General features: G+C 37.2%; 1 protein-coding gene across 10 annotated transcripts in view; it reads right to left on the minus strand.

The window, feature by feature from the left end:
- Positions 1-22424, minus strand: part of LOC139948016 (potassium channel subfamily T member 2-like) — an 87840-nt gene that overhangs the window by 18116 nt on the left and 47300 nt on the right. For 5 of the 10 annotated variants that reach the window (XM_071945977.1, XM_071945976.1, XM_071945974.1 and 2 more), the window contains exons 4-14: positions 19965-20030; positions 19577-19612; positions 17648-17756; positions 12325-12399; positions 11803-11886; positions 11302-11396; positions 6936-7119; positions 5972-6136; positions 4566-4702; positions 3959-4022; positions 1012-1077 (exon numbers count right to left, since the gene is read on the minus strand). In XM_071945977.1, coding sequence (XP_071802078.1) covers positions 1012-1077; positions 3959-4022; positions 4566-4702; positions 5972-6136; positions 6936-7119; positions 11302-11396; positions 11803-11886; positions 12325-12399; positions 17648-17756; positions 19577-19612; positions 19965-20030 — 1081 coding nt within the window. Of the gene's footprint in view, positions 1-1011; positions 1078-3958; positions 4023-4565; positions 4703-5971; positions 6137-6935; positions 7120-9003; positions 9120-11301; positions 11397-11802; positions 11887-12324; positions 12400-17647; positions 17757-19576; positions 19613-19964; positions 20031-22424 lie in introns of those variants that run through there. The other 5 variants (XM_071945982.1, XM_071945979.1, XM_071945978.1 and 2 more) reach the window with 3 other exon arrangements.

A 22424-nucleotide genomic window follows, 5' to 3' on the forward strand; every position in this document is an offset into this window, starting at 1 on the left:
TTTGGACCTTAAAAAGTGAGAGTGCATTGACTGATCACATTTCACCCGAGTGTACAAGTATTGTGATTGTATCAAATCAAACAAAAATAATAGAACAAAAATTAAAAGAAAAGATCTGAGATTCATCTTCCTCCTTGCTCTCTCCTGACCAGAGAAGGAATCAACCTTGAGCCTAGCAACCAAACTTAACACATGAAGAGAAAAGAGATTTTGGAAGGGGAGTCAGAATAAAGAGTGGATGAATACTATAACCAATGTCGCAGTCATGAAAAACACTACCAAAATTGAGTACCCCCCTAAGAATGCACACCAAGATAGAAAGAAAGACACAGGGGCCCATTTCATAGAGCTGCTAACGACAAGGAAGGATGGTTAAGCGACATAACCCAGGGGTTAACACAAGTGTCCATTTTACCTGGCAGATCTTAGCAAAGTTTTTGAAAGCAATGAATTGGGCAATGGTTAGACAGCTGTCCATGGCTCAATTTGTTATAAAGCTGTTCAGCAAAAAATTATGCTTTGTAGGGAACCAGTCACAAACAATGTACATAAGATATTTTGGCTGGTTACCTGTTTCTGCCCAACGGCATTTTTCCTGCTCAAAAACCACATATGAAATTGGGACCGGGGGTTATATGGATCAAGCAACCAAGTATTGCTATGAAGGGGAAATGCTAAGCAAACCCAAGGTACCAGTTGCTGGGAATAACAGGTAGTCTCGCACTGAAAGTAGGTAACTAGGGACCACCGTGTTTAATAAAACACCACAATCCAATTTCATATAGCTGTTTGAGCAGAGAACAATAGCCCAAGAGTAGTAAAATTTCCTCTTTTTTTACTAGTATAACTACTTCTAACCAGCTTTTGGAAATTGGACCTGTATGCGGCCAGGATGATCCCAAATCAGGTCAAGTTGACTTTACTGGTTAACTGAAACGCTTTAAGCAGGAATATTTGTCTTAGCAGCTCTATGCAATATGGCTCCAATCACAAGGCACACAGAGTGCTTACTATTCTGTCTCTGATCGTATTGGTAGTGGACGCGCCAAGACTTGGGTGTGGGGGTTTGCTAGGCTCCTGGTGGAAGAGAGAGAGCAGGGAACGAGAAAAATCAACACAGGACAGAGAGCATGCTTATAGTCAATCTTACAAATAGATTTGAAAAGTGTTTTAAATGCATGTTACTTGTGCAACTATGCCCCCCACTTGCCCCCCTGCTCCCGCACAAACGACTAGTTTGATACATTGATTATCCCAGAGTATATGTCTTTGCCCCCCGCTTGTCCGTTCCCCTCCCCAAAAGAAAATTTCTGCATGGTTACACCACTGAAATGCATTGTATGACACAAAACTATTTCACACATTAAAACACATGCATGTAAGTAATGCATCTACGGCTGTACTACTAAAATGACAATTCTACAGCTACATGACAATGTTGTCCTTTCTGAGTCCTGTGAAAAACTCCACAGGCATATCACTCAACATACATCTGTGATTTTGTTCCACAAGACTCACAAAAGCACCAGCCGTCGATTTCACAAAGAGTTGGGACTAGTCTTATCTCGAGTTAGGACGAGTCACCCTTCCTAACTTAAGGATTAATCTTAAGGTCTGCATGCTACAGTGCAGGGTTGGGACTCGTCCTAAGTCCTAAGATTAATCTTAAGTTAGGAAGAGTTTTGTGAAATCGACAGCAGGTATATAGTGCTTGATACAGGTAAAACACAAATATTATTCTTTATCCCCATGCAAATGTAATATGTATTAAAAGTATAAGTCACATCTCTTGGACCCCCTGCTAGACATGCTTACAACAGTTATCTCAACATTTAGCAGATGGTTGTTTAAATAATATGATGTGACCAGTATTCTCATATCATGCTTTCTCGCTTTAAATCTCTTAAATTAAGAATTAACAATAATTGAAAAACAACCAAACCCTCTAACTTCTCAAAACATTTTCATTACATGGTTTGCTGAAACATTTAACTTCAAAAATGTTTAAATTTTGAAAAATTAGGTCTACGTCAAGAAAGGGAAAAGGGCAATGGAGGGAAAAAGCCTAGGCCTAATTTTTTTTTTGAAATGAACAAGACAGGTGTGAATATAAATCCTGGAGTTTTACCCAAAAGGGGAAAATAATGTGAAATTAATTCCTCTCTGGGTAGAAAAGTGCACATCAACCCTAGGCCAGCACGTAGACCATAATGGACCATAAAAAAACATAAACCGAGAAAGAAAGAAAAATGTGAGGAGGAAAGGTGGGTAAGTAAATACCGATTTATCCACTCCACAGACTAACCAATTTTCTGTCGGAAGAACTCTTTGCAACAAGTGGGACATTTATTGGACATTTCCACCCCCGAAGGACGGATTGAAACAAATTAAGTCAAAGAAGAGTGGCAGTTCATATTGACTTCATAAGATGGACATAGCCCCCTCTTTCTACGTTCAAATTAAAGAGAAAGAGCTGTCTTTGATTTCAAATTGTCTAGTTTTTAAATTAGTTTTTTTTTTTTTTTTTTTTTTCAGTGACAACTTTTGGATGAAAATTGGATGAAATCACAAATTTGAGCATCAGAATCTATCTTAAGGGTTGATTTGTCACTCAATTACACCCTTTGATAACATACAACTCAAAAAACATCAAAGACACCCATCACCCCTGCCTACAGAAGGTAAGGGTGATATTTTCAAAAACAAACAGACACACCGTCAAACATTTTGGGTTGTAGCTTGGAGCTACTAATGAAGTTTCTTTTTTCACAGAATGAGGGCAGAATTGAAGCACAGCAAACATTGAGCAAAGTGCTGCCCCAGATTCACTCCCTTTTGTCTGTTAATTTCTCGTCCCAGATCTCGCAGGGTTGGGGTGCCTCAAGCACCAAACACGGAATTGATTGCGACGGCATCTCAAAGTCTACAATGAAGGCTGTGAAAACCTTCCCTGTGAATTCTGGATGGTCTTGCTCTTTCAGGACAAAAGTGACCACAATTGTTGTTTTGATCAAGATGACACTTTTCACCTAAAAATTGAACAATTTATGTCTGTCACCAACAGACCAAATTACATCTAAACACTCTCCTTTTGAGAGTCAAACTTTGAATGAAGATAACAAAAAACAAGCTGTGTTCAAAGGTTTTTGCTTCGCAAACAAATGTACAGTTTTAGTTGTTTTTTAAATATTTGGCATGGAATCCATACCATTTAAATCATGCTTATCATTGTTAGGAAAACAAAGATAGTGAATGAGGATCTACATGGTGATTGATCAGAAACTAAAAATACGATTGAAACTGTCAACTTACAGTCAGCTAAAGTGAACTATTGTAAGTTACAAACCGAATGAATTTTGAAAATAACAAGCCTCAAAGCCGGCTGCTTGAGTCCTCAAGATTCAGGCATTATTCATGAGCAATAGTTTCACAATGCTGAGGGCCGAGATGGTTCTTGAGATCGATTAAGCTTGATGCGCTACATATTTATACGCACAGGCTGTATAAACTCTCACTGGAGCTGAGATGGTTTAAGGAATGAAGTAAATGACCCAGTGACCAGGGGTGATAATGTCGGAGCGCCATAAGCCGTCACTGAGTGACAGATAAGAAGCAGCTAGTCCTGTCATTATTATCATGACTGCCTTTCATACCGAAAAATACTAATTATCTACGCTTAGCAGAAATATTTTAAGCAATTCTTTTTTGCAAAAAGCAGCTCTATGAAATTGGGCCCTGCTAATAAGCATGCAAAATTTCAAAAAGGTATCCAACAAAAATAGCATATGGAATATTCCCCTGCAACAAATTCTGCACTAAACCATTTTCTTAATTTCTTAGCACATAAAAGTTCTTCTAATTTTCTGCTCATTTGTAGCAATCTATCCAAGACTGAGTAAGTAGAAGTCTGTAAGTAGAAATTTGTAAGTTAAATTTAAAGGTATAAATGTTTACTTACTGCATCAGATCTATCCATGACATTCCGCGGTGACAAAATAAAACAAGCCTGAGCAACATTGATCCTGTGAAAATACAAAATTACCAAAATGCATGAAAGAAAGATCAACTTAAATACTTCAAAGATGGAGCAAATACCTGTAGATATTTGTTTTTATTAGGATTGGAGCAGGCAATCAGCAGGCTGCAAACAATCTTCACTGCAACCAAACTGAAATTGTTTTGTTTTGTTGTGTTTTCGTCTTTTGAAATTTGTCTTCCTTTTTCAGTATTGTTTTATATGAATATGTTTGTTGTGTTCAAGGCATTCCGTTTATAACATTTGGCTTCTTGTGTAATGCTTCCACTAAGTAGTTTTCTTAGAGGAAAACAATTGTTTTGTTTTTCTAAAGTAGGTTATTCATGTGGAAACAAACAGTTCTGAGAAGTGGAAAGGAAAACAAAAAAACCCATTCCAATCTCTCTCAGAACAAGCTGGCAACTGGTAAACACCCTAGCAGCATAAACACAAACCACACATGAAATTGCAGCCCACCCTCTCCCGAAACAGCCTTTTAGGAGAGTTCAAGATTTGAAATATAAAACAGGATTTTGAAAACGTTCGTCACCTGCATCTGATGAGGTCTTGATCTTTAAGGACCGATCCTTGGATGTAGACGACCCTCTGGGCCCAAAGAGGAACCTGGAGGAGGGCTCTAAGGGCATTGTCAAGCTCACATGGGGACACCAAGACGACTGAGTAACCCTGAAACACACAAAACACATTACAAAAGTCGTCATAGCGGATGAAAATAATGGTGCTCTTGATAATCCAGCATTAGAGTCAACCTTGATTTTAATTGTTCAAATTAAAAGTATTCTTTTAAATAATTTAAATTTTACCCAGTCAGTTTACCTTTAGGTTTAAGAATTCTCATAAGTCTTCCTGTAACAGCACAATGCATTTTTTATATTTTTTTTATCATCTATTTTTGTTGCGGGGTGGGGGGGGTACAGTCATCCCGATCTTCAGGTTTTAAATAAGTCACAATTCCGCCCAACCTGTGTCAATATTTTCAAGAAAAGCTGAAAACATGTTTTGATAATCAACAAGATTTCTTTGTAGGTCGCAGTAGTATAAACCTTTTGCCACTTTCTTATTGAAAAGCCATCATAAATTGGTTGATAGTAGCCTTATGAAAACATTTAATTGTATTATGTCTGACAGCACACATCCTCTACATTTATTGGCTGTATTATTAGTTTGCGTGGGCGAACTTGCTCCATTTTCAGTAAACAAAATTTGTACAAATTTAATCTGTAAAAGCGTTAATTTTTTTGTGATAGATCATTTAGCCGACACAAAAAGCCCACTTCCAATAACATGTTATTATCACAAAGAAATAAAATTCAATACAGAACGATAAAAAATAAAGGCAAATTGCAACAACCACATAAGTAATAAGTAGAAATTCAAAGGCTGCAGAAATAGTTCATTAAATAAACGCACACAAAAACCAGCCCCCTCGTAATTTGTCATCGTTTTCACAAAAGGGGCGAGTATGGTTTTTTAATGCCTGTCCCTTTGTATAAATTTTGACGAATTTAACCGTCATAAAAGTATTCATTGCCTTTTCCAAATTATTTCGAATATTTTCTAGGAGTAGTTAAAGGCAGTGGACACTATTGGTAATTACTCAAAATAATTATTGCCATAAAACCTTTTTTGATGACGGGTAATGGGGAGAGGTTGATGGTATAAAACATTGTGAGAAACGGCTCCCTCTGAAGTGCCATAGTTTTCAAGAAAGAAGTAATTTTCCACGAATTTGATTTCGAGACCTCAGATTCAGAACTTGAGGTCTCGAAATCAACCATCTAAACGCACACAACTTTGTGTGACAAGGGTTTGTTATTTTATGCATATGTTGAGATACACCAACTGTGAAGGCTAGTCTTTGACAATTACCAAGAGTGTCCACTGCCTTTAAGGAAAAATGATTACAAATTGATTTTCTTTGTATGGTTGACTTACATTCAGAAGGTTGTGTGCGTAGAACTCATTGAGGAAATCTGTTATGAGATCATACTGCAGGATTGTAGCACAGACTACAACGTGTTTCCCGGACTCTGCTCGATGCTGGCTGTATGTACCTCCTTGTTTCTGGCGCTCAACCAGTAAGAACCCAAACCTCTCCAGCTAGTCAAGGATAAATAACAAGTTTTAGAATAGGTTTGAATCGTGGGTTCGAATTCCACCCAAGAAATAAGCCTGTGATTTTTTTTTTTTCACAAAGCTCGGGAAAGTACCGAGTATACATGTACAGTGCTAAACACACATCAGTGTATATGGGTAAAACCAAAATTAGTATTAGTTTTAGAATGTTGCCTTTCAGCTTGGGCATTTTGGAGCATCATTTTAACATCATTTGTTCTAAAATGAACATGGGTTAGAAAAATCTTTTAGAGTTAGAATATTATCTGGTTCATATGAGGCATTGCTTTGTTCTTCAGTGTATAATTTAGCCTATATTATGAAACCATTCAAAATTAAAAAACTGAAATTTAAGGTGGGCAGGTGGGTAAACAAACATTGACTTTTCTTAATGGCCCTTGTGACGTCTTCTTTTTTAGTTTTAGAGATGATCAATCATTGTCAGCACCTGCATATAGAATCCTTGCTGGAACTGTTTACTTAATAAGTGTTCAGTCATTCTGTTTTTAGTGTACATCTCTTTTTAAAATTGTTCAAACATTGACTTTTCTAATTGGCCCCTGTGCTGTCTTAGAGGGGTATACAGCCTACACTCACAGGAACATGGTCAGGTTTTAAACTTTTTTTTCTTTTTTTTTCTTCTTTTTTTTTCCTGGAGGAGGAATGTTTTATTCAAGCTACTCTAATGTACAAAGCTACACAAACAACTGGTAAAACCAACTACTTTTAGAACGATACGTAAAGAGAATTGGCAAACGGCAAAAACAGGGAATTTTAAACTTACTTGAACTGGCAAGACAACCAGAGCAGCGGAGATCATGATCATAATATAAAGCTGTGACGGCCAAATATCAACTTGAATATCACCATAGCCCACCGTAGAGAATGTTACAAAAGTAAAGTACAACGCGTGGAATACTGACATTCCTTTTTCGGCTGCTCTCTCCAAATGTTGAATTCCCATCCAGCTGTGGGATTGTGATTTGAAAACATTTAACAATCAACTACAAGTCATGTTTAAGAGATTAGTAAATAAAATATAAATTATTGGTAACCAGTTAATCCGAAACATGGCTTCTATGCACTTCCCTGTAGCAAATGGCAATTGTTACAGCCCTGGGGTAGAGTCATTTTGTAAAACACTTTTCTTTTACATAACACAACAACCCAAAACACCCCTTCAAGAGCCCAAATTCATAGAGTTAAGCAGAAAATTTGGCTAAATAACCTTCTGCAAAGTAATAAATTAGCAGGATACCAGTCACAGGTGCATGTCAAACGATACATTGGCTGGTAACCTCATTCTGGAAAGGTAATTTTGCTCTATGAAATTTGGCTCTGATCTCTAACAAACTATTTACAATGTCCTATAACAAGAAAATCCACAAATTAACTTCCTGTGCAAAACCTGCAAAGACAAAACAGCTTTCACATGTTGTCAGAGATAGCACCTACCCCTTGTCACTTCATTATATAAATTTTTGTTTAAAGAAACTGTTTAGAGCACACGTAAAAATAATAAATTAGACGCAGCATCAATGGAGAGAATATAAGTGACAAGAAAGATGCTGTCACATAAGGCGCTTTAAAGAAAATAACTAAGTGTCTAATATTAACAGAATCGTCTGACTGATGAGGATGTAAGATTGTTTGTACAGGTGGACAGACAGTTTGAAGTTTCTTGATATTGTTATTTGAGATGGATTGGTTGAGGATGGAGATGAAATGTGAGAGGAGAACGTGTTGGCAAGCGGGATGGGTAGTTTGGAAAGAAAAGGAAAGTGTCTGCGCAACTTCAAGACATAAATGTCGATAGGCTGATTGGTATGCATGGTGCTTATTTTCATTCCACACATATTTAGAGGTGAGGACATACTTTGGTTATGACGGAAATAAAAGGTGTAATTTCTGAAACCATCCCAACTCCCTAGGAGTATGCAGCACCGGCAGCCAAATTGGCGACAGGTTGCTAATCATTGACATCAACAATCTCTACCCTAACAGGTACCTGATATATTATACTCTTGGGTGATGAGAGGCAATTAAAGTTATGTGTCTTGCCCACGAACACAAGTGTAACGGGCAGGGTTCAAACCCACATTCCGATAACTCAGCCATCAGAACATGAATTTGACGCTCTAGACTGCTTGGCCAACAAAACTCATTTCATTTAGAATTTCAAAACCTGCCCACAAACTGTGCCCCAGGTGGAATGTATGCTCCGTGTGTTATTGGCAACATCAATAAACAATTTCAAACAATGGAGGAAAGATGGGGAGATTTATCGAGCGTAATTAAAAAGCTGCAATCAAGCACAATCAAATGCCAGTTTGTGTGGACCACTGCTTCAGGAAATTAATGATTTATTGGTTACAGAAATTCAGTTCAGTTACTTTTCCAGAGTTTATGCATCACTCACTGACTACATGAAAATATTTTCAGAAGTTGAGGCTGAATAATTCAATAGAAGTTACATGTCGATATCTCTGCTGTAAAATTCAACAGAAATGATTGGGAAAAAAACTCAACATTATGTTTTTTTTAAACTGATTTCTAAAACACTACAAAACTACAAAAAGTATCTTAACAAGAGATCATCAACATAGATCTAACCATCCTTACTGTGTAGGTATGTGCAAATCTATAACATTAGTTCAAATTGATGCATGTTTATATTTCAATCTTCAAACATTGGGAGGGGGAGGGGGAGGGGTGTTCAGAATAAGGGAGAAGTGTGACAGACTCTTAGGAGATGAAATGAAGCTCTGCAAAAACAGTGCATGCCTGCTAGTGAATATACACCACGATACACCACAATCATTTGATAACCAGTGCTTTGATACAGAACATACAATGCATACAAACACAATACATCCACCACCAGAAGCAAACACTGAGCTCCACCAATACAGTACTATGTACATGCTCTCTAGCTATATAGTGTGCAGTAACATTGACTTCATGCTCATGAGAACCGTCTGCTGGAAAAAAGGAGAAAAATATACAAATCACAAGATTGGAAAAGCAATTCGAGACAGCAGCAACATAATTAAGTATTTCAGGGTTGTCATTGCTCTTCACTATACAGATTTTAGGGCCTTTGAAAGATCAAATGAATCCGACTGATTCTATTGTTCTTTGGACCTAGATCGTTCTGGTGGTATCTCAGAGTTGTAACAACGACGATGTGCATCTGTGAAGGTGTGGTTTCCATTTGTATAATAACCAAAGCCTCTTTTAGCTCTCTTATTATACCATTAACTTTTTGTTTAAAGTTAAACTCATATGAATTAAAATAAATCCATTGTCTGCCTTAAAAATATTATTTATCACATTTTTATTCTAAAGATTATTTTTAATAATTGGTGAATTATTTTTAATAATTGGTGAAGAGACTTTCGTCCTGCAATGGAGTGAAAGAGGCTAGACATGATGACATAATAATCTCAAAGGTTACAGCGAAGAAAAGGGGGCATTGACATCAAATGGGGCGCACATCCCCCCACCCCCACCCTTGTCCCCTTAATTAAGCCATATTGTAATTACTACTTGATTAGCCATGGGTAAAGTCATTCCATGAAACACTTTTTATTTATTAAAAAACCCACCATTGACTAACCTCCTTTTTGGGATGGGTTTTTCAGGATGTAACTTACAATCAAATCTAACAATTGAACTATATGCTTAATTAATTCTATTATATTGGCTCGCTGAATGCAATTAAAATGGTCCCGCTTCAGAATCTAGAATATTGTCCGAGCTCGTTATTGGGTTTAATTGAACATACCTGACACAATGTACAATGAGACAATATGCTTTTGTTAGAAGCAGACTTTGTAACAACAGCAACTCTTATTAACAATTAAATCATCCAATGACAGGTGGTTGGCCTGCATTTCATTATGGGACAATAGGTTGTTTGAGTTGTATCTGTCTTCGCTGAGCACCTCTAGGACCCCAGTTTGAATTACGCCATGGATTGGGTTCTCAAACCCTACCTGATTGCATGGGCTTTCATTGGAATAATCTGGGTCCCAAGGCAGCCAGTCACACTGGCCCATAACGACCCTGGAGCACACCTAGAGTTCAAAGGTGGTTTTTTTTTTGGGGGGGGGGGGGGAGGGAGGGAAAAACTGATCGGCCCAGAGAGAAATTATTTTTCTGGCAAAGGAGGCACAACCCTATTCACATATGGCCCTTAGGTGGATATCCCCTAGGCAGGAATCAAACCAGGGTAACATTGGTGAGCACATCTCTCACTAGCCACCCATGACACCCTTCACAACTGAAGAGAAACTTGTCATCAAAAGGAGAATTTAAGTTCTTGAAGGAGGGATATTAGCGCAAACCTCCCATTTTGGTAGCCTCTCATTTTGCGCTCAACTTGCTTGAGCACCTCTCTGTATAAAAAATATAACAAACAATTTTGCAAAGACGCTTTGTGACCGTTTTAAACTCGAGGATTGGAATGAATGCAAATGCAAGTGATAGCGAATCTTCCCTTCTTCAACCTCGGTGCCTGACTTACACAACCTCAGGGAAGATGTGTGATTGTCAAGAATAGAGGCACAGGGCAGATATATTGATTAGAAAGATGAATCAGTAATGCAGAACAACCCTGTGCACTTACAGCCAAACCACAATCAAAGCAAAGCTGGCACATCTACTAAAAAAAGCATCCTGTGTGTTTGCCTGCGGACCATGGATAGGGTCTTGCAGTTGGGCTATCTGGAACAGTGACCCACTTAAGTCACTGATAGCTGAATCACTACAACTCATCGGTCTTCTGGTCTTGTTTGAATAAAGGCAGAGACGACATGGCTATTACACTCATACACAATTCTGAATGAATGTTCACGACAAAATGGCACCAGGGTTTTGCCCATTTGTTGGTAAACACCCGTACACAATTCTGAATGAATGTGTACGGCAAAATGGTACCAGAAATTACCCATCTGGAGATTTTTTTTTTTTACAGTTGGCAAATCCTTAAAATGTAACCGAGTCCAAAACAATCAAATAATATGACATGTAAAACCAAGTAAAGTAACTTAATCACAAATAACAACTCAAAAGGATGATAAAAGTGGCTGAAACATAAAAACTTCACCGACAATCTAATTTTGGCCTGGATTGTAGATGTAGCTTACCTTGTGAATATGAGGCACAGGAGAGTACAGAGTAAGATCATTAACTGCTGTGATAAGGCTGAATGAGGCTTTTGCATCACTCGATGAAGGTCATTCTGGAAATAAAAAAACAATCACAGTTTGCCATTAAAGGCACTGGACACATTTGGTAATAATTGTCAAAGACCAGTAATCTCACCTGGAGTATTCCAACAAATGCATAAAATAACAAACCTGTGAACATTTAGGAACTCAATTGGTTGTCGAAGTTGCAAGAGAACAGTAAGATTTCAGAGTTTTGAGAATTTCTGAAGAAAATCTTAGATTTATCTACTATGTTATAAAGCTTGTAGTTTATGCTAATGCAGTAAGCTTCCAGAGTTTTGGGAATTTCTGAAGGAAAATCTACTAGATTATTAACATTGGAGTAAACAAGATACGGAAAGGCAGAATCAAACAAAAAAACTAAAATTATGCATAAATAAACATTGATTAAAAATATAATAAAAAGATTGTACTTACAAACAAATTTTCCAGGAGCATTTTGGCAAGCCAGCAGTTGAAAAAGACCGGGATGAAGAGGCGCCGTAAATCCTCTGAAAATATCTGCAAAAAAAATGATTGAACGGGTCAGTTATGGATTCCTAAAGTTTGTGCAGCTCTTTCGATCATGCCTTTTTAGTCATAGCTCCAACACTTTGGAACAAGCTACCCACCAACATTCAAGCAGCTCCTTCATTGGACATTTTTAAATCTCTACCTAAAACTCATCTGTTTTATCAATCTGTTTACAGCGCTTAGAATCGTCCGTAATTAGCTCTCAATAAATGTTGTAATTATTATTATTTTATTTATAGAAACACAGCAACAACAATTATGGTGGTATCTGTGGCTTGTGCGTAAAGCACTCACCTCTCACCACTGGGTTCGATTCCTGGCTAAGTCAACTGCGAGTAGAGAGATGTTTCATTGTCATTTGATTGGGTTGATAATTTAATTTTACTACAGTTCTAACAAGTTTTTTAAAAAGAATTCCCGACTTACTGTGATTAAAAACGGCACTGTGGTAATAAGTTCCAAGAAAAAGTAGATGTTTAGAATTTGTTGCAGAATGTTCCCCTGGAACAAAAAAGAGAAACAAAATGTGAGATAATTACATGCCAGAAATGGGGGAAGAAACAACACTTTACTCAATGCTAGGCACTTCCAGCTCAAACTAAAAACTGGGTATGTTTCTCATCAAATAGATGAGAATAACATATTGGAAGTATCATTTATTTAAAGCATTTAAAGTGTTTCTCTTGTTCATAACATATTGAAATAATGAGCCATGTTTTGGTTGTCTTCATTTCACTATTTCTAAAAAGATTCTGTTTTGGGGCATGGGGCGTCATACAAGATGTCAAAATCAACAATGTTTCAAAAGAATTCCAATGTATTAAACAGAAAAACAACAACATTTTCTTGTTGTTCTTGTTCTTTATTCCCTGGATCACAATAAGTTATTAAGTAAGTTTGTGGTGACACCTTTGCTAGTCAGTGGTGGCTCTGAGAAGAGCCGGTTTCTCCTCATTTATTTATTCTTCTCTGCATTCTGAGAAAACCAATCCACACAGGTCACTCAATGCAGTACCTGCAATACAGCTGAACCCGACGAACATAGGCATTCAACTTGCCAGCATAATTCAACCTTAGGTAATTCCAAACTAATTCCTGTCGCAGGGTTTACAGCGAGGACTGTCCATGAACGCAGTCAGTCAAAGACTAGGTGTCTAATTTCATTAAAGATGGAAGCAGAGAAGTTCCCCCGTCAGCAACCCGTAAGACCTGAACCGCAGCACTCAGTGAAATTCAATCTTGACTGTACAGCGGATAGTGCAGACTCCCTTTTAAATCGCTCAGGCTTTCTTTATTTCCTGTTACATTTTCAAGACGGGATTCCTAGTGTTTTGGAATATGTTGCAAACTGTGGACATACTTTCTTCAAGCAGGGCGGCATGATCAAACAGTAAGACTTGTATCATTGGAAACACTTTAGCTGAGAGGTATTCGAAATGAAGCAAAATGGAATCTCTTCAAGAAGGAAGAGTGTTTTTGAACAAAACAGCATCTTAGGATATAGGTCCCAGTTTAGATCCACAACGAGAAATCTGATTAAATTATTTTCATGGGGGGGATGAATAATGATATGATCTGTGCTCTATAATTTACAATAACAATACACTAATGTACTAAAACAGGTACTGCCCTTGACAAAACACAAAACTTGACCTATTTGCTCATGATACAGAAGAGATGAAGAGGTTTCAAAGTACACCCAATATAGGCTTGTAAGGTTAAGAACTTATCAACAAATACATGTAGAATGTTACAAACTAAATATCATAGATGCAGTTTTGGTTGTCTTCATTAACACAGAGTAATGCTTGAATTTTGCTGGGGGCTTCACATTAACAATTATAATTGTTTTTGGTTTTCTGCTTTTGCATGATATTTTCTAAAATTATTACAAATCGGAAATTAAAAGCTTACAAACGTTTTTGTAAAAATAAAAACAAGAACCCATAAGGGACATTAGAGTAGAGTGACCCTCACAAGCACACAGATGTACCCAAACCATCTTCGGTAAAAGCTGTCATTGACATCTCCATCACAGAGCGATGCGACGGCAGGGAGGGGGGGGGGGGGATGAGACTAAATTCGATAAATCTGACACTTCTTATCGGGATGCCCTCAGCAGGTGCATCCTTGGCTCCATACCACATGACCACATCTTAACCTTCTCCTTAATATTGATTGGATGTGACCCGATGCGGAGGCGTTCATTATACATGTACATCCATAGATAATGAACTCTCCCTGACTTCGAACCCATGCTTAGAATTGGTAGTGCAGTTAATATAACGTTCCTATAGCTTAAGTAGAAGTACCTGCCGATTTGTCTATGTTCTGCCAAGCTCGTAGTTAAAAAGCAGCATAGTTCATTTCAGAACTGAGAAGTCTCCAAAAAAATCTGAAAAATTTACTCCGCGGTAGTAGCATATAATCGCAAGACAGTTCTCTAAAGAAAAAAACTCTACCTGGCAAGTTGATACATACATGGTGTTTACCACAAACCAAATGTATAATCCTTGAACTTTTTATCAAAATCAAATTCCATGATGCACAGTGAACGATTTCCCTTGTGTAGAGCAGAGCAAAACACAATGCAAAATACATCAGTTGCTCCTCAAAAATCAGCATTTGCTTCTCAAAATCGGCATTCACTGTGCACAAAATCTGTTCAGTCGAATAGAGGAAATCGCTCCCTGGTGCATATAAATAGAGGAGAAAAGTCTACGATGCACATTGAGAGAAAAAATGTAAAGGCTAACAAGGTGCTGTACCAATGGGTCTCATAACTCAAACATAGCTCGGCATTCTAAAAATAACAGCGCCTTGATGCCCCTCAGGGCATCCAAGGCCCCATAAGACTGGCATAATCATTCTTATTATTAACATTTAGATGAGATGGTAAATCACAGCAGGAAGAGGTGAATGACATGAGAGATAAACTCATCTACTGGCAACATCTTTTACCTTTTAGTTTAAGGAGATGGTTTAGATTGATTTTAGGACAAGTCGAGTTTCGATCTTTCCGACTGCCTAGCTTTGATTTAAACCCATGAGATTCCAACATGCTTGGGTTGAAATTCCCATTGGACCACTGGCCAGAGGTAATTCATTTGTAGCATTTAGCCAGTTGTCTTATAACCAAACCAAACCTAGTGGTTTTAAATCATGCCTCAATAAGCCAGCATGCAGTGAACGTACAGGTACAAGCCTAGTTTGGCATTTCCCTGAAAAACTCATGATAATTGGCTCATGATAATTGGTTCTTGGAAAAAAAGTGGGAATTTTCATTTTGAGTACAAGGGCTTGGATACATAAATATGTGCATTACATGTTCATGTAAATATGGAAAAGCCTTTAATAGAATATGCTACTCGAATAACATTTTTCCAGACACTTCTGAGAGAAAAACAAATATAAAAAAATACTGGAAATCAGAAGATTAGTTTAGCAGCTATGAAAATAAAAAGAAATATTTTGAGTCTTGTAAAACTATTTCTAGTTTAGTGGATGTTTTGAGCTGCAAAGTCTGTGATCAAGTGGAGGTTTTCTTGAAATTTGAGCACTGGCAATCTTTTAAAATTGTGTCTTGAGAAAAGAAGTTGGATGTCCAGTGAAATTTTTTTAACTACAAGAACCGTGACCAAGTGGAGATGTTCTCTCATTTGGAGTCCCTCGATTAAAATTTGTTCTCTTATTTGCATCAAACTTTTCCAAAAGCCAATAGAAAACATGGTTTGCCTAACTTGAGGTCTAATTCTTATTTATTTTTACACGGTATTTCATGAAGGGCAAACCACTTGCGATCAACATTCTTTAAAAAAAATTGATAAACTATTCCTGAACGCAATCAGCATTTGCAGAGCTTTAGAAAGCAAACCTTGTGTTGTATTTGTCGTCCTTGCCACATCCAGGAATTTCTACATAATGCGCAATTTCTAGAGGATTAAATTTCAAGCTTCATTAAGGCTTGGGATTAGTTACAATGGATCGTTTTTCGCATGATGCTTCATATCCGAGACTTTGCGTCGCTTTGCATTGTGTTTCTCAAGGTTTCAAATTTTTCTTTAAAAAAAACCAACAACAAACGGTGATATTAAGCCACAAGTGAAGGAAGTATACATGAGTCTTCATGCAAACATTTGACAATTAAATGCAAAGCTCCATGAAGTTGTATTGTGTTGTTCTTAGTATTTGTCTGCAAAAAAAAAAAAAAAATGAATATTACTCATTATTTATTTTTAAGCCGTCCAAAACAATGAATCAAATACAAACAAAAGGTTCTAGCTACGGAAATTCCTCCAAGATTAAAAATGCATTGCCTGATTTTGTAAAAAATTGATGGTAAAACAAATATTGCAGAGATGTATCTTTCTGTAATCAAGGAAGTTAAAAACTTTAATTTGAGACAATGTACAACAAAAAACAGAACCTGTCGTTTATTAAAAGGAGCAATGAGTTTGTTGGCTGCACATAAGTTTGCATGTTGAAGGTATTTTGTGAAATGTGAACAGCAAACCCCAAACAGTTGTTGCTTTTTGCACATTATGTAGAAATTCCTTCTTGTGCCATTTACAACTAAAAACCCAAAGCCTGTGATATGCTGATTGGACTACGTACAGGAGCATCTTGTTGAAACTCGTTTGGGAAAAAAGAGCATATTTTCATCTCCAGATGCAAAATTAGGCCACACAATGGTTAATGCCTGCTCTTTTAATTTGCCCCTCTTTACAGCTTAGTTCTGATGGTTGCATTTGCAAAATATTAAAGAAATCAATAAAAAATATAAGAAAAAACTATCCAGAACACAGTATACAGCTTGCAATTACAGTCCCTTAAGCCACATTATAGAAATATTAGATGCAGTGGATAATCCCAGTAGATTGTTTTAACAAGACTTAAAATGTCCGCTCCTTTAATTTGTCCCTGTTTACAGCTTAGTTCTGATGGGTGCATTAGTAAAAATTATAAAAATTAAGAAAAACCCCAAAGCCATCAAGAACACAGTAATACATGTACAGTCCCTACTCCCTAATTAACAACAATTAGATGCACTAGTAATTCCCTTTGGTCAGACATAGTTAAATGCTTGCTTCTTTGATGGAGATTGGACAATGTCATAACTAATTGAGGAAAGGTTGATGTTGTAGTGCACATCCACAACTGTGGGTACATATATTTGTTATTTATTTATTTTAATTTTATTTTATTTATTCATTTTCCTTTTTTTTTTTTTTTTTTTTTTTTTGGGGGGGGGGGTAAATTTAATGGAAAAAAAAAACCAGTTTGAAGCATGTTACCACTGATGTAACAATGTTATTTATATGTCAGTTAACAATCGCTGTAACCAATTATGAACAACAAAAGTGAATGAGTTTACCCAATTCAAGATCTGCAAAAAGTAACTCAATATTTATAATATATGATTTGAGGAATTGCATAGCAATATATATTTGTATCTACTTGCCAGGTAGAAACTCTTAAGAAAAGAAGAAAAAAAACTCACAAGAACAAGCTCTACCTGGCAAGTAGATACACACATGGTGTTACCGCAAACCAAACATATACTAATATTTATAATAAGATTAACTATAAATACACATATGAATAGTAATCTTGCGGGTACAACCATGAGTAAAATCTCTTTTTTATAATGTTGTTCATTTGGTGTCTTTGCATCAAATGTGTAAAGAAAGTCTAAACATGCACACAGTTTTAAACCTCTGTGGCTGTGCACTTTAACTTTGGTTCTCACCTTGTACTGCAGGAAAAGGAGCAGCAGTGCCTGAATTAAAGAGATGACTGCTATAGTGAGTTGTATAACCCACAGAACAGGGCTCCTCTCTACCCAAAGCAAAGCTTCCCTGCAAATGCAAAAAAAACACACACAAAAATTGCCAATATTATTCGTCAGCATCATTCATTTCTGCACCGTCCCTGACTGGTGAGAAGCTTCCAAATAGACCAATCCTTAAACTAAACATGACCTAATTGAGCAACCCCGAAACAACAAAGACTGTTAAGCAGAACAAAAGAAACAGACAAGAGAGTAGGGGTGGATTTCACAAAGAGTTAAGACTAGTCTTATCTCCAGTAAGGATGAGTTACTCGTCCTAACTTATGACAAGCCTTAAGTTTTTACTATCTTCTAGGACTAGTCCTAAGTTAGGACTTAGTTAGGACTAAGTTAGGACGTGTCTTAAAGGAACACGTTGCCTTGGATCGGTCGAGTTGGTCTTTGGAAAGCGTTTGCAACCGTTTTTTATAAAATGCATATGGCTGGAAAGATCTTGTAAAAGTAGAATACAATGATCCACACAAACATGCCTCAAAATTGCGTGGTTTTCCCTTTACCTCGTCGACTAACACGTCGGCCATTTATGGGGGTCAAAATTTTGACTCCCATAAATGGCCGAACGTGTTAGTTCGCACAGTAGAAGGAAAACCACGCAATTTCGAGGCAAACTTGTGTAGATCATTGTATTCTACTTTTAAAACATCTTTCCAACCATATGCATTATATAAAAAACGGTTACAAACGCTTTTGTTTTGACCAACTCGTCCGATCCAAGGCAACGTGTTCCTTTAATCCTTTGTGAAATCGACCCCTGGAAATCGACCCTTGGATTTGAACCAATGTGATTAACCAATGTGATAAACTTGACTGGCTTCTGAATGCACAGTATTCCTCAGACAACTCATGGAGGAAGAAAATTGTCTTCCTCCATGGACAACTATGCACTTTATTACTGTCAAACAATAATAGATTCTGAGAGGGCAAAATAATACTTTTGGTCCTCTCAGGTATGGGGTCGGGTTGACTACAGAATGTCTTCCTTCATATGACAAATAATGACAGATACAATTTCCCTGTACCATGATGTGGCTGAATGGTCAAGAGCACTAGATTCTTGGTGTTTCTGATCAGCAGAGTGTGGGTTCGAGTCCCGGTCAGGGCAGTGTTGTCCTTCAAAAAGATACTTTACCATATTACTTGCGTTGTCCTTCGAGGTTTGGAAGTGCACGTTAAAGAACACATAACAATGATTCCGGAAGGGTAGGTGTCAAACCCTGTGTTTCTGATCACAAAGCAAGTACCCTTGTGTACAGGTTTCTTCACGCTTGCCAGCTACTTAAATTCACTTGTGAGCTTCCTTGGGTTATTTTAACGAAAATTCTCTGAAATCAGCTATTGTTGTTTATTGACCTTTAATCGATCGCGATGCGTGGGTTAATAAGAGAAAGAACCTGCGTGTCAGTACTCATTTGCTAACACAATGCAAGGCATCAAATCACATTACTAGCCATCCAATGAAGCAAGGGACCATGTTTGAGCAATTCGTTTGCCGAGTGAGGATTGGGGAGGAGGGTGTTGGATAAGTGTATTGTTGACTTAAGATGATGACATTTGACCAAGCACTACCCTCATCATGTCTCTGCTTTCAAGCATACCGTCTTGACGTGAAAGTAATCGCATGCAAATCAAGATCTTACAGTTTTCAAAAATTTGTTTTTAAAAGGCTTTATGACTTTTAGAAATAATTTTGGTCTCTAAGAAAATTCTACCAGGACTCTAACCCCACCCTCTGCTGATCAGAAACACCAGAGCGAATCCAGTATTTATCTTGAATGCAGTCCCATTTCTTGATTAACATTTTTAATGACAGGCAGAAAGGTTACTTACCATCTGATCGACGGCTCGGCGTTTTCTTTAGTACAGCTGGGAGGAAAAAACAAAATTGGTATCAGTTAATATATATTTAAAGTTATAATAAAAGACAGCACCAGTTTAGACAGCACTGGCTTTATATCAGAAGAATGACAATTAAGACACCCCTAAACTCAATTTTGGATAGAGCTCTGCTTAGGCAGAAAATATTGTTTTAAAATGTTCTGCTAAGCAGAAATGAGCAGGATACCAGTCACAAAATGTACGTAAGTGGCATTGGTAGTTTGGCTGGTAACCTTTGTAAGCGTAATTTTGTTATGCTTAGCTACTTTTTGTGCTTAGCAGCTCTAGGTAATTTGGCCCTGGATCTACCCATGTACATCGGACAGACCCTTTTACTTACCACTGTTTAGGCATAGGGGTTGCTGCCATTGTCGTGACACCAGTCCCTGAGCTGTAACTACCAGAACTATAACAAAAAACCAAATATTTTCATAAATTCGTTTTTGCAATGCTCCCCAAAACAGATGGTTGTTATAATATAACATTAACAGATTGTTGTTTGTACATTTGGTAGATCAAGTCTTGCGGTTCCTGACAAACCTTTTATAGATACAACAGCGGCCAAAAAAACAACTTGTGCCAAAATGGCAGCCAGAAATAGCAGCAACAAATAGCAGTCAGAAACAACAGCCAGGTTATGGCCGTCAAAAGCGGCAGCCAGAAACGGTTGCCAGAACTGGCAGCCAGAAGCGGCAGCAAGAAAATACACTCCGATATTTCACCTATTTCTATTACAAGAAACTTAATGCCCTGAACTGACAATTTCCAAGAAAAATGTATGACACCAGTTATTTGCAAGACATTTAACTAAAACAGGGTGTTCTCAAACCTGTAATAACTATGAGGGAGCCGTTCTGGTTGTGGAAACAAACCTCTAATGGTGATTGCTTTTGAAAGAGGAAACTATAAAAAGATTCATAAAGAACAAGAGACTTTCTCTCCATTTATTTACTAAGAACGATGGTTGTATTCTATGGGATTGCACAGTCTAGTTCCTGCACTCTCGACTGCATGACAATCCAAGCAGTGAAATCACTATGGAGACCTCTAGGTGTTATTGACTTTTGTAAAAAAGGTGCTGCTTAAAGTTATAGAGTCTTCGTTTGTTTCTATTAATCATCTTTAAGAACAACTAATTTTATTTCACTACAATGCAAACCTCTTACAATGCAAACTAATATTGCGTTGCATTTGTCAAGAAACAATTTTTTAATCAAGGTAAAATAATTACGCCTTCAGGTCATCCCATGTGCCATGTAAGGCAGAGAAGAATTCATGTAAAAATGATGATAAAATTCCTCTACCCAACAAAGTATTCTTGAAATGTCTCATTGTGAGTTTCTCTACTTTTGTATTTCTAAAAATAAGAAAAGAAGAAGACAATGTTAGGAACAGAGGTGTTTTATAAACGAATGATGTGCAATTCCGTTAATGCATTTTGCCGCTTGATGATAGAGTCAAGGTTATGAAATTGCATTAGGTCAGCATGGGTGATTACAATGGACATGATGGAGAGAACAGACAAGGGCATGCAATCCTCTGTAGTTCCAGGGTCATTATGCAGAACAGTTGAGTAGAATGTCGGTCTATTTCATCAGGAAACAGGTTAAAACAAGCTTCTTGAGATGTTCTCAAGGATTGGTTGAGGCAGAAGGATGATGCCTCTGTTTGGAAGAGGTACATGATTAACATCTGAGACAAAACATGGTTTTATAAAATACAAAAAAAATCAAATATCGTCGCCAAAAATTGATGTAGGAAATAAACTCATCAAGATAGCCTTCTCTAACTTCTAGTAGAAAATTGTTAGGACAATTGTCTGCTTAAGCAGCTCTATAAAATTGGGCTCATATCTACAAAATAAACAAGAAAGATTTGTAATCAAACAAATTCCCTATAGAGCAAATCTAAAATAATTTATGAATACACCGAGAAATAGCTATGCAATTTATCAAGAGATATCATGGCTTGAATTTTTGTTAACTCCTCAAGACCACAGGGCTTGTAGTTGACAATATTTACTGGACCAGGAATTGATTTTACAAGACCATAACCCAACTTTAAAAAAATAAATTCTACAAAGTTGTTAACATATAAACTGCTTTATTTGACCCAATACTGAGGGAAAATTTATCTTAGTCTTATAGGTGAGTGTACTTTGATACTCGGCAGAATCGAACGATTTTTAACAGACTCAAAGTCAACACTTGAACATCAGGGGAGGTTAATATTATTCAATAAAAGAGCACATGACAGTCCAACTTGTTCGATATTGAGTTTACTGGCCCAAAGGTAAAATCACGGGGCTCAGGTTCGCAGTCTCGTGTAACATTCAAGCGCTGGATAGTATGATTGAGTTTATTTCAACCGTGCACATCTTCTCATTTGTTGAAAGTGTTTACACTGAAATATTATTCTTAGGGCTTTCCAGGGATATTCCCCCTCAATCATTCTATTCATTGAAATGGAATTAGTTTAAGATATGAAAGCCTTGAAGAAATCAGGGACAGGTTTGCCATTGTATTCTTAAGATCAGCACCACGCTCTCCCTCGGCCTGACGGTAAAATCGTTTCAGACTCTACTAAGATTGAAAGCTTGTTATTGGCTCGGCTTGGCAAGATCGTGTTACGCACTACTCGGTTTAATACCCTACATGATCAGGAACTCGAGTAAAGTGGAACTTGGGAACATAATCGGAAGAGTTCACATCATCGTCAAGATGTTCTCATTTCTTATACATGTAGCTGATTATAGTTTATCTCCAGGACCTAGTTCACAAATATATTTCTTATAGAAATT

The sequence above is a fragment of the Asterias amurensis genome, chromosome 15 (genome assembly GCF_032118995.1).
Source record: "Asterias amurensis chromosome 15, ASM3211899v1".
Taxonomy (NCBI): Eukaryota; Metazoa; Echinodermata; class Asteroidea; order Forcipulatida; family Asteriidae; genus Asterias; species Asterias amurensis.